Genomic DNA, 13,999 nt, shown 5'->3' on the forward strand with positions numbered 1-13,999 from the left:
TTTTTGTAACAGCAAAGATTGGAAAAATAAAAGTATTAGTAGGGTACTTGCTGACTGAATAAACTATGGGACATCCTTGCAATGGAGTTTCGTATAGCTGTATAGAAAATGAGGTGGTGCTCTATGTATAGTTTGGGAAGATATGTAGTATAGCTAAGTGATAAAAGTAATGTGTGGAATACCATTTATGCCATGCTACCTTTTGTGTAAGAAAGGGTTAACAATAAAACATATTTTGTTCTTGCTTATATTTACATGATGAAATACTGTAAGATTATATAAGAAATTAATAAAAGTGGTTATCTTCAGGGAGGCAAAAATGAAGTGGGTAAGCATGAGGAGTGAACAAGACTTCTCAATATATTTCAGTTTATATCAGTGTGACTTTTGAACAATGTGAAAATTAATGTAAAACGTATCATCACCTAATATGTTCTAGTTAATATGAGTTAACTTCTAATTTAATGATCATTAATGTAAAATCCTTCTCTGTAGAAAAGAATACTGCCTTGAGGGACGGACTTCTGGTGTTCTTCTTCGTCATTATTCCTCTTACTGTATTGGCTGCTTTTGTCTTCATTAAGAGAGACCAGCTACAGAAAAGCTACTGCAGAAGGAAGAGATCACAAACATATGAGTACTTAGATTATTTTTCTTTTAAATTCATATTAAAAAATTTAAAGTATAATAATTATTAATGATGATAGTCATATCATAGAAGCTGGTTTAAAAATAGGGTTCTAAGTTATCTCTCCATTCTTTTGACATGATTAGCAGGACTTAAAGGGCAGTGGTGACTCAGCCACCTCTTATAATGGTGAGGGGAAAGGATTATGGTGACCAGCCTGTATGCTACTGAAAATGGCTGCTAGGCTTCATTTTACTTGACTTTGATTTCTGATAGTGGAGTAATTGGACTACAACTTCTGATTTGGGCTTCATTAAAAAATTTTCTTCCATGTCTATTTCAGGTATCAGTTCTCATAGGAGAAGTGTTCTTCAGGTCTGTTTTGAAAACAGATTTTGTGAATCATCAGCTTTTAAGAAATAAGCTTTGATGGAAGAAAGGATTGTCATAATTCAGACAGCTGATATTTCTAGTCTATGTGTTGGACTCTTATACAACTGTCTCTCAACGATCACTTCTAATATGTTGGCATTGGAATGTAGCATATATTAGCATGGGCCTTGTAGTCAGATCTAAGTTCAAGTTCCAGTTTGTCATTTGCTAGAATTATGAACTGGAATAATAAAAAAAGTCTCTGAGCCTTGGTTTACTTCCTTTAAAATGGGAATAATGATATTACCTATCTTTTCGGGTTGATGTGAGGATTAAATGAGGAAATACTAAAAAATAAAACCCATAGCACAATGTAATTACTTAATACTAATCTTTATTATGATAATGATTCCAAAATGTTCAAATCTCGCCTCAATTGCTCACCTTTACTTCATTGCCCTATTTCTCACTTACCTCACTTACTGCATAATGTTTTCCTAGAGTATCCTGATGTTAGCTTTATTTTTCTTAACGTATTCTAAAACAGATTTATATTTCTTTTTTTTAAAAAATATAATTTGTTGAGGTGTAGCGCCCTCGCCCACCCTTTTCTTTGGCCACACTGCACTTGGCCAAGCACTTGGCTTAGCGGGATCTTAGTTCCCTGAACAGGGGTTGAACCCAGGCCACAGCAGTAGAAGTGCCAAGTCCTAACCACTGGACTGCCAGGGACCTTCCCAGATTTATGTTTCTATCCTTTTTCTTAACTTCAGACTGACCAATCCCTATAGATAATTCCCCAGTCTGCATCTCTGAAATTTTAGTTCCATAGCAATAGCTGTCTCCTATACACTTCTACCTAGCTGACTTACTATCATTTTGGCATGTCTAAATCTTAGCTGACCTCTTTCCAGCCAGCTTGTTTGCTCCTCTTGGACTTCCTAATATTCAGAGTGACTACTTCAAACCTAAGAATATGCTTTTACTCCTCTCTCATTTCAGGAAGACTTGAGGAGAGAAGTTGGAGAACACTGGCCCAATTGACCAAATTACATAATTTCTTAGAATTTCAGTTTATTTAATTGTAAAATGAGGTTAATAAAACTTTCTAGTACTCTAAGGATTAAAACTGGGTGAAAGCTATTAAAAATGCCATAAAAATTTTAGTTGTCTTCATGATCATCATCACCACCACTACCAACAACATTGTTCTGTACTTGGGAAAATGCAAGGTCTATGTAATATATCATGTAGAAATGTTTTAATCTTAATTTAGCTCAAAAGTAATTGTATCTTTCAGGTCAGATGGCAAAAATCAAGCAAAAGTTTCTAGACAGCCAGTGAGTGTTCCTGGACATGCTTCTTCAGTGGCTCCTCCCAGAGAAGTTGTAAGTTTAAATGAAAAATTCTTTTTCTTTACTATATTATGATATCAAATTTTTAAAGATTAAAAAAAATGTTACATCATATAGGAATAAACATAGATAATTTCCAAAGAATTTAGGAGCTCTGAGTCCGAACCACTGGGCTAACAGAGAACCTCAGACCCCAGGGAATATTCATTGGAGTGAGGTCTCACAGAGTTCCTCATCTCAGCACTAAGACCCAGCTCTACCCAATAGCCTACAGACTCCAGTGTGGGGAGCCTCAGGCCAAACAACCAATAAAACACGAACACAATCCCACTCATAAAAAAAAAAAAAACAGACAGCAAAAAAATATGTCATAGATGAAGGAGCAAGGTAAAAACCTACAAGACCAAATAAATGAAGAGGAAATAGGTAATCTACCTGAAAAAGAATTCAGAGTAATGATAGTAAAGATGATCCAGAATCTCGGAAATAGAATGGAAGCATGGATTGAGAAAATACAAGAAATGTTTAACAAGGACCTAGAAGAAGTACAGAACAAACAGAGATGAACAGCACAATATCTGAAATGAAAAATACACTAGAAGGAATCAATAACAGAATAACTGAAGCAGAAGAATGAATAAGTGAGCTGGAAGACAAAATGGTGGAAATACTGCCCTGGAGTAGATATAAAAAGAATGAAAAGAATTGAAGACAATCTCAGAGACCTCTGGGACAACACTAAATGCACCAACATTCGAATTATAGGGGCCCCAGAAGAAGAGAAAAAGAAAGGGTCTGAGAAAATATTTGAAGAGATTATAGTGGAAAACTTCCCTGACATGGGAAAGGAAATAGTCACCCAAGTCCAGGAAGCACAGAGAGTCCCATACAGGATAAACCCTAGGAAAAATACACCAAGACACATATTAATCAAACTAACAAAAATTAAATTCAAAGAAAAGACATTAAAAGCAGCAGGGAAAAACAAAAAATAACATACAAAGGAATCCCTATAAGGTTATCAGCTGATTTTTCAGTGGAAACTCTGCAGGCCAGAAAGGAGTGGCAGGATATACTTAAAGCGATGGAAGAGAAAAAGCTACAACCAAGACTACTCTACCCAGCAAGGATCTCATTCAGATTCAATGGAGAAGTCAAAAGCTTTTCAGACAAGCAAAAGCTAAGAGAATTCAGCACCACGAAACCAGCTTTACAACAAATGCTAAAGAAACTTCTCTAAGCGGGAAACACAAGAGAAGAAAAAGACCCACAGGAAAAAAAACCCCAAAACAATTAAGAAAATGGCAATAGGGACATACATATCAATAATAACCTTGAATGTAAATGGATTAAATGCCCCAACCAAAAGACACAGACTGGCTGAATGGATACAAAAACAAGACGCGTACATATGCTGTCTACAAGAAACCCACTTCAGACCTAGGGACACATACAGACTGAAAGTGAGGGGATGGAAAACGGTATTCCATGCAAATGGAAATCAAAAGAAAGCTGGAGTAGCAATACTCATATCAGATAAAATAGACTTTAAAATAAAGACTGTTACAAGAGATAAGGAGGGACACTACATAATGATCAAGGGATCAATCCAAGAATAAGACACAACAATTACAAATGTTTATGCACCCAAAATAGGAGCACCTCAATACATAAGGCAAATGCTAACAACCATGAAAGGAAAAATCAATAGTAATACAATAATAGTACGGGACTTTAACACCCCACTTACACCAAGAGACAGATCATCCAAACAGAAAATAAATAAGGAAACACAAGCTTTAAATGACACAATAGACCAAATAGATTTAATTGATATTTTTAGGACATTCCACCCAAAAGTGGCAGAATACACTTTCTTCTCAAGTGCACATGGAACATTCTACGGGATAGATCACATCTTGGGTCACAAAGAAGCCTCAGAAAATTTAAGAAAATTGAAATCGTATCAAGCATCTTTTCTGACCACAACGCTATGAGATTGGAAATCAATTACAGGAAAAAAACTGTAAAAAACACAAATACATGGAGACTAAACAGTACGTTACTAAAGAACCAAGAGATCACTGAAGAAATCGAAGAAGAAATTAAAAAATACATAAAAACAAATGACAATGAAAACATGACGACCCAAAATCTATGGGACGCAGCAAAAGCAGTTCTAAGAGGGAAGTTTATAGCAATTCAATCTCACCTCAAGAAACAAGAAAAATCTCAAATAAATGATACACTTTTAAAACAACTAGGGAAAGAAGAACAAAGAAAACCCAAAGTCAGTAGAAGGAAAGAAATCATAAAGATCAGAGCAGAAATAAATGAAATAGAAACGAAGAAAATAATAGCAAAGATCAATAAAACTAAAAGCTGGTTCTTTGAGAAGATAAACAAAACTGATAAACCCTTAGGCAGACTCATCAAGAAAAAAAGGAAGAGGATGCAAATCAATAAAATTAGAAATGAAGAAGGAGAAATCACAACTGACATTGCAGAAAGACAAAGGATTATAAGAGACTACTACAAACAACTATATGCCAATAAAACGGACAACCACAAAGAAAAGGACAAACTCTTGGAAGGGTACAATTTTCCAAGACTGCACCAGGAAGAATTAGAAAATATAAACAGACCTATCACAAGTAATGAAATTGAAACCATAATTAACAATCTTCCAACAAAAAAAGTCCAGGACCAGATGGCTTCACAGGCAAATTCTATCAAACATTTAGACAAGAGCTAACACCAATCCTTCTCAAAGTCTTACAAAAAATTGCAGAGGGAGAAACACTCCCAAATTCATTCTACAAAGCCACCATCACCCTGATACCAAAACCAGAAAGAGATATCACAAAAAGAGAACATTATAGACCAGTATCACTGATGAACATAGATGCAAAAATCCTCAACAAAATGCTAGCAAACGGAATCCAACAGCACATTAAAAGGATCATACACCATGATGAAGTGGGATTTATCTCGGAATGCAAGGATTCTTCAATATACACAAAACAATCAATGTGATATACCATATTAACAAAGTAAAGAATAAAAGCCATATGATCACCTCAAGAAATGCAGGAAACGTTTTTGACAAAATTCAACACCCATTTATGATAAAAACTCTCCAGAAAATGGGCATAGAGGGAACCTGCCTCAGCATAATAAAGGCCATATATGACAAACCCACAGCAAACATCATACTCAATGGCGAAAAACTGAAAGCATTTCCACTAGAAACAGGAACAAGATAAGGATGACCAGTCTCACCACTCTTATTCAACATAGTATTGGAAGTCCTAGCCACAGCAATCAGAGAAGAAAAAGAAAGAAAAGGAATACAAATTGGAGAAGAAGAAGTAAAACTGTCACTATTTGCTGATGACATGATACTATACATAGAATATCCTAAAGATGCCACTGGAAAACTACTACAACTAATCAATGAATTTGGTAAGGTTGCAGGATACAAAGTTAATGCACAGAAATCTCTGGCATTCCTATAAACCAACAATGAAAAATCAGAAAGGGAAATTAAGGAAACACTCCCATTTACCATTGCAACAAAAAGAATAAAATACCTAGGAATAAACCTGCCTGAGGAGGCAAAAGACTTGTACTCAGAAAACTATAAAACACTGATGAAAGAAATCAAAGATGACATAAACAGATGGAGAAATATACCGTGTTCTTGAATTGGAAGAATCAATATTGTGAAAATGACTATACTACCCAAAGCAATCTACAGAGTCAATGCAATCCCTATCAAACTACCAATGGCATTCTTCACAGAATTAGAACAAAAAATCTTACAATTCATATGGAAACACAAAAGGCCCCGAATAGCCAAAGCAATCTTGAGAAAGAAAAACGGAGCTGGAAGAATCAGGCTCCCTGACTTCAGACTATACTACAAAGCTACAGTAATCAAGACAGTATGGTACAGGCACAAAAACAGAAATATAGATCAATGCTACAGGATAGAATGCCCAGAGAAAAACCCACACACATATGGGCACCTAATTTATGACAAAGGAGGCAAGAACATACAATGGAGGAAAGACAACCTCTTCAATAAGTGGTGCTGGGAAAACTGGACAGCTACATGTCAAAGAATGAAATTAGAACACTACCTAACACCACACACAAAAATAAAACTCCAAATGGATTAAAGACTTAAATGTAAGACCAGACACTATAAAACTTTTAGAGGAAAAATAGGAAAAACACTCTTTGACATAAACCACAGCAAGATCTTTTTTGACCCACCTCCTAGAGTAACAGAAATAAAAACTGAAATAAACAAATGGGACTTAAAAGCTTTTGCACAGCAAAGGAAACCATAAACAAGGCAAAAAGACAACCCTCAGAATGGGAGAAAATATTTGCAAATGAAACAACAGACAAAGGATTAATCTCTAAAATATACAAACAGCTCATGGTGCCCAATATCAAAAAACCAAACAATCCAGTTAAAAAATGGGCAGAAGACCTAAATAGACATTTCACCAAGGAAGACATACAGATGGCCAAGAGGCAGATGAAAAGATGCTCAACATCATCATTTGCATTAGAGAAATGCAAATCAAAACTACGATAAGATATCACCTCATGCCGCTCAGAATGGCCATTATCAAAAAAGCTAGAAACAATAAATGCTGGAAAGGGTGTGGTGAAAAGGGAACCCTCCTACACTGTTAGTGGGAATGTAAATTGATACAACCACTATGGAAAGCAGTATGGAGGTTCCTTAGAAAACTAAAAATAGAACTACCATATGACCCAGCAATACCACTACTGGGCATATACCCTGAGAAAACCATAATTCAAAAAGAGTCATGTACCAAAATGTTCATTGCAGCTCTCTTTACAATAGCCAGGACATGGAAGCAACCTAAGTGTCCATCATCGGATGAATGGATAAAGAAGATGTGGAATATTACTCAGCCACAAAAAGAAATGAAATTGAGTTATTTGTAGTGAGGTGGATGGAGTTAGAGTCTGTCATACAGAGTGAAGTAAGTCAGAAAGAGAAAAACAAATACCGTATGCTAACACATATATATGGAATCTAAGGAAAAAACAAAAACCAAAAAAAAGGTCATGAAGAACCTAGTGGCAAGATGGGAATAAAGACACAGACCTACTAGAGAATGGACTTGAGGATATGGGGAGGGGGAAGGGTAAGCTGTGACAAAGTGAGAGAGTGGCATGGACATATATACACTACCAAACATAAAATAGATAGCTAGTGGGAAGCAACCACATAGCACAGGGAGATCAGCTAGGTGCTTTGTGACCACCTAGAGGGGTGGGATAGGGAAGGTGGGAGGGAGGGAGATGCAAGAGGGAAGAGATATGGGAACATATGTATATGTATAACTGATTCACTTTGTTATAAAGCAGAAACTAACACCATTGTAAAGCAACTATACTCCGATAAAGATGTCGAAAAAAAAGTCATGTACCACAATGTTCACTGCAGCACTATTTACAATAGCCAGGACATGGAACCAGCCTAAATGTCCATTGACAGATGAATGGATAAAGAAGATGTGGCACATGATATACAATGGAATATTACTCAGCCATAAAGAGAAACGAAATTGAGTTATTTGTAGTGAGGTGGATGGACCTAGAGTCTGTCATAGAGCGATCTAAGTCAGAAAGAGAAAACAAATACCGTATGCTAACGCATATATATGGAATCTAAAAAAAAAATAGGTACTGATGAACCTAGTTGCAGGGCAGGAATAAAGAGGTAGACATAGAGAATGGACTTGATGACATGGCGTGGGAGGGCGAAGCTGGGGCGAAGTGAGAGTAACATCGACATATATACACTACTGAATGTAAAATAGTTGGCTGGTGGGAAGCAGCAGCATAGCACAGGGAGATCAGCTCGGTGCTTTGCGATGACATAGAGGGGTGGGATAGGGAGGGTGGGAAGGAGACGCAAGAGGGAGGGGATATGGGGATATAGGTATGCATATGGCTGATTCGCTTTGTTGCGCAACAGAAACTAACACGGTTTTGTGAAGCAATTATACTCCAATAAAGATCTATTAAAAAATATATACAATCTTAAAAGAATTAAATATTCTACACTCAGTAACAAAGACATGTTGAATAAGCAAAGTATTTTAAAATGTCAACATTATTAGTCATCTATTCATTGAGTTTTAAATAGATTGATTACTTTTATATAGAAAATAAACTTTATAGAAAATATAATTATGAGTGCACTGTGGTAATAACTTTTTTTTTTCCTTTTTAGCCTATATATGCAAACAGATTTCCAGTACCAACGTATGCAGCCAAGCAGCCTCAGCAGTTCCCATCAAGGTCTGAAGTGAATTTGCTTAGATTACTTGACCAGAATAAAACCCAGGGTTAATGTCTAAATAGTTCCCTTGTATTTTTAATTTAATTTAGGACAAGGTATTTCTTGCTAACAGTTTAGATAGAACACAATTTGCAGAAAAACTTTTAAGAGCCTTTTATAGAAGTTTTATCATATTAATGCAGTGTCGGAATGAAATTTTAAAGAAGCCCAAACAAGACAGTCAACAGCTGCTGTAGCCTTTGGTGTCTGTAAGATTCAGAGAAGCAACGACCTTTAAAATAACCAGCAACAGGAAATCAGATAGGCTGAACCAGCCTTCCTATTAGGAACAGCTAGAAAAAAGCTAGACAATAGAAGAAAATATGTATTTGAAGGCATCAGAAAACTACCAAGGAAATGAGAGATTATGGGACTATGGTCCAGGAGAGGAAGGCAGTCCAGAGATAATCTCAGCTTTTGGGACCATTTTTCATCCTAGATTGTAAATATCTACCTATTCTGAACGTGAGAGGATACGAAGCTGAGGAGAGCTTTCAACAAACTCATAGGGATGAGGGGACAAAGACTGGAGCCCTTTCAAGGAGGTGGTACCCTGGCAAATATCCCAGTCTTTGTGTTGGGACCCTGGGGTAAGGGTGAATCAGACCCTCAACTTATTTCCTACAGTTTTATTATTATTTTTTTTAATGTTTGGCCCCCAGTTTAAAAAGCTAGACATATAAGAAAAGAAAATGTGACTAAAACCAAGAAAATCAGACTCAGAGGGTATCCAGTTAATATCAGGGATGGACTTTAAAGTAACTATGATGATTACGTCACAGAATTAATAGTCAAGATTGAGAATTTCAGCACAGAACTAGATGTGCTGAACTTAAAAACCTAAAAAAAGAATTAAATGGAAATTCTAGAACTGAAAAACACAAGAAAAATAAAAGACTCAGTGGATGGGCGTAACATCAGCAAGAAAGGAGAAAATTTATTATAACATTTTGCATCACATAAAATATATCTCACCCCTCCCTCCCCGCTAAAGTCCTTCAAATTACAATTGAATTGCACACTGAGTAGTATCCTCAAGTATAATCTTTATTATGCAGTGAGAGTGTACTGAAATCCAACTGAGCATCAGGGGCAGAATATATAAATTGTGAGACACATATTCACCAGGTGAAGTTCTAGTATGTTATTGGAATAGAGGTATACTAGAATTGGATGAAGAAGTTAAGGAAGGGTATCCACAGGTTAAAGCATGAGAACTGAGAAGGACAGGTATAGAAGTCATAGCAGGTTTAATTCTTGGAGTGGAAATTATATTTGAGAGAGCTGGAATTTCAGCTCTATATATGTATGTAAGGTTTATACTTAGTTGTGATTTGCTCCCCTTAAATCCTAACAGGACAAGAGGTGCTGAATTCACATAGTATCTTCACTTGTCTTTTACAATTTGTCTTTTCTATTTCATGTACCGTCCTTTTTAAAAACATATACACCAGAACCTTTGTACATTGTTGATTATACACTAGCATGACTTTAAGGTAGTTACTCCATTTTCGACTCCGATTGGAGACTTTTAACTATTACATACCGGATTCATAATGATCTCAGAATATAATGTACCCTTAAGAATTGTCAGTGATGTCAAGAATGGTGTTACGTTGGGCTTGTAATGAAGGTAGCATTATTTCATATGGTTGAAACATACGATTAACTGTCTTTTTTCCCTCTCACAGGCCACCTCCACCACAACCGAAAGTATCATCTCAGGGAAATTTAATTCCTGCTCGTCCTGCCCCTCCACCTCCTTTATATAGTTCCCTCACTTGATTTTTTTTTTTTTTAACCTTTCATTTTGCAGACATCTTCAGGGAACTGAGCTAATACGATTTTTTTCTGATATTTTCTTGAAAAGCCTTTCTTCCTGCTGCAATTATGAATGAAAACAAAATACCACAAAACAAACTTTATTAATACAGAAAAACAGAACTTGAGTAGTGGGAAATGAGAAATAGAAGAAATGCAGTAAAGCCAGGGAATTTAGAATAACATTTTCATTTCCATTACTGAATCCATTTTATTCAGTCATCTGTGAGGTTAATGCACCTGACATGGATTATGTTATTTGAACACGTTATTGTAATGATTCTCAAATTAACTGTATTGGTTTAAGTTTTGTCATTATGTGCTTAAATGTAATTCTGAATTTTGACCTTAGTTATCATTAATGTAGTTTCTGATTGAACATGTAATAATCTAATACCTGTGAAAACTAATTAGCTGTCAATTAATATCTAATATTTTTAATCTTGCACAGACTAATAATCATCACACGCTAGAATTTTGTGTATCTCATTCACTACATGAATAAAGGAATACTCTGTCTTCAGAAGAATGCACAAAATACAGAATTAAGATATCATAAGACAAATTTAAAAGTGCAAAAACACACTAAAAGTGTGTATGTGTATACTTACACACAGTTATTATCTTCCATTTTAATGAACATTCTATGGATATATGATTCTATGGATTCTATGGATAATAGATTCTGTGGATCTATCTATGGATAATGAATATTAGAAAAGTTAATTTAATAATAGAATTTCTATTATGAATCACGTTAAAGCATAGCATCCTTTTACAATAGCATTATTTTAAATTAATTATAAACTTTAAGGTACGAAGTATTTAATAGAACTAATCAGATATGCTGTTGATTCTTGGCTGTAATAAAAAGCAGGAACAATTATAATATCTTCAATCAATTGAGCTACCATAAAACCACTTGAGAATTTCATAAGCACTTTAATTTTAAGTCCAAAATCTGAAACTTCAAAGATTGCTATTAATATAATTTAGAATGTTTACATTTACTAAGGTGTGCTTGATAATGTCTCTGTTGACACTAATATTTTTAAAGAAATTAGGCTGGAGAAAGGAAGGAAGAAAAAGTTTTCTTAGATAAGTGCAAAAAAGTTAGTGGTATCTGTGAGTTATTTTCCCAGCTATGATAAAAAATGAATTTTTACTGTGGAAGAAATGGTATGAATGATAAAAATTTAAGCACCTAAATTTTTTTCATAATTTTTCATAATAAAGTTTATTAATAAGTTTATTAACTGAATTTCTTTAGTTTTTAAAAATTTTTTGGTTTGTGTATACATACATATACAAACATAAGATTTACAATAAATAAAATACTTGAAATTCTGATTTGTGTTGCCCAGTAATTTCTTAAATACTCAGCTACTTATTAATTAAAACATTATACTAGTTTTAGGTAAAACTACTAGTCAAACGTTTACAGATACTATCTCACTAATTTTCCAGACTTCTGCCAAATTGTGAACAGTGGCTTTTTGTTAAAAAGAAAAACAGATTGGTTTTGAAGAAGACACATATCTGTCTTCAGAAGATGGTACATTATTTTAACAATCAGGTGCATGTTAAAAATTGTAAACAGTCCCAAATAAAGATTCTTCATTTCAATTTAAATCTCTGAATGAATTAATATACGACCAAAAATGTTTGTGTTTGTCACTGAGATAGTCCCACAGTTTTTGCACAGTTTTGCAATTGTCATTCATATCACTGAAATTTCACAGTTGGTTATATATTAACGATGCAACTTAAAACTTTTTTCAGAATTAGATAATTCCTTGGATCTTTGAATATTTAGAAAGTTTTTCTAAAAGACTATTGATCAGTCTGAACTTCTTTTGCTTTTATATATATTTTTACATATTTTATATTCTTTTCACTTAGGTTTGTCTTTGATTTATCTTGGATTGTTATTAAAAATTGTAAAATTTCTTGGTCATAGATGCCACTTAAAAATTTGAAAATATTAAAGATATTCTTTGCGATCTGCTAAAGATGTTTTAATAATCAAGGATAAATTGTATGTAACTTCGGTGTCGCTGTATGACTGTGTTCACAAGCTTATTACCTTGTTCGAGGTATTGCATTTTCCCTTTCTATCAGGCAGCTGCCTGGGTCTCTAACCATATAGTAAAACATGATCTAGGTTTTCTAAGCACAGATCAGATTTTATTAAATTCTATAAATGTTTACTGAAACTCTACCATCTTGCAGGTAACACAGTAGGTCATTAGGTCCTGTGATATATAAGTTCTGGATGAGACATGCCTCCCATTATAGAGAGAGCCATATACACAAGTAAGAATGACATAAAGTCTGCTTTTTAAAAGATTTAAACAGGAAAGTTTGCGGAGAAGGAAATAACAAAGAAATGAAATAACTGGAAATTCATTCAAAGTACTTACCACTAATTAACAAGTCTAAGCATTTACTGTAACGGTTCTAATGCTGTGAAGCAAGATGAAACCAGCTTTTGGCTCAACTACCCCCTAAAAGAAGTGTTAGTCTAGCATTTTTTGTTCCTGTTGAGATGCAAGCTATGTGTATACAGTTGACCCTTGAACCACGTGGGTTTGAACTGCGCAGATCCACTTGCAAGCTTTTTTTTTTCCAATAAAAATACAGTGGCACTCCATATCTGAAGGTTCACATCCGTGGATTCAACCAACCGCAAGTGGCAAATAGTTCAGTATCCATGGTTGGTTGAATCTGCAGTTACGGAAATCGGAGTACCAACATCGGGACTTGAGCATCTGGGGATTTTGGTATCCACAGTGGGTCCTGGAATCAATCTCCGCGTGGATACCGAGAGGCCAGTTGTATTTTTGTTGCCGTGTTTATGCTCATGATATTCTTTTGCAGGCTTAGATTACCCTGTTGAAATCCTATGCATCCATAAAATCACATCTCATCTGTGAGTTTAGATGTGGTGATTCCCCAAATGAACTTTTCTGTGTCACCACGGGACCTTTTAGTTTGTGTATCTGCCGTTCTGTTAATTGGTGTGAGAGATTAACTCATTCTTGGGGATTTGAAAAGAATTAAAGGATATTGCATATACATAGAGACTGGGGGGGTGAGTCTGGGAGGGAGGAGGCATTGCAGTCCAAGGTAATAAGGCAATTTTCATTCAGGAAAGACCGGAAGTCATAAGTAGTCCTAGCACTGGGGATAGAAGAAAGGCAGCAGCCTGGGCTCCGAATTTAGAAAATTTTGAATACTATGTTGAGGAATTTGGCTAGAATTTTCTACTGGAACATATGTACTGTAATTATGGGCAAGAATCTTGTCCATTTCATTCATTACATGAATGAATGTTTATTGTACTGAGAAGTTACTGAACAAGAGCCGGCCATCACATGAATTTTAGCCAACGGTTTGGGGAGAACCTTTTTGATGGAGGCAAAA

The 13,999-nt window shown here is 35.1% G+C and overlaps 1 protein-coding gene across 2 annotated transcripts in view; it reads left to right on the forward strand.

The window, feature by feature from the left end:
• ADAM9 (ADAM metallopeptidase domain 9) overlaps positions 1 to 11,921 on the forward strand; it is a 103,060-nt gene extending 91,139 nt beyond the window's left edge. For both annotated transcript variants that reach the window (XM_007178413.3, XM_007178414.3), the window contains 4 exons: positions 496 to 637; positions 2,301 to 2,388; positions 8,645 to 8,712; positions 10,444 to 11,921. In XM_007178413.3, the coding sequence (XP_007178475.1) occupies positions 496 to 637; positions 2,301 to 2,388; positions 8,645 to 8,712; positions 10,444 to 10,537 (392 nt within the window). In that variant the 3' untranslated portion in view covers positions 10,538 to 11,921. The remainder of the gene's footprint in view (positions 1 to 495; positions 638 to 2,300; positions 2,389 to 8,644; positions 8,713 to 10,443) is intronic.
• The last annotated feature ends 2,078 nt before the right edge of the window (positions 11,922 to 13,999 follow it).

The sequence above is a fragment of the Balaenoptera acutorostrata genome, chromosome 21 (assembly GCF_949987535.1).
Source record: "Balaenoptera acutorostrata chromosome 21, mBalAcu1.1, whole genome shotgun sequence".
NCBI classification, from domain to species: Eukaryota; Metazoa; Chordata; class Mammalia; order Artiodactyla; family Balaenopteridae; genus Balaenoptera; species Balaenoptera acutorostrata.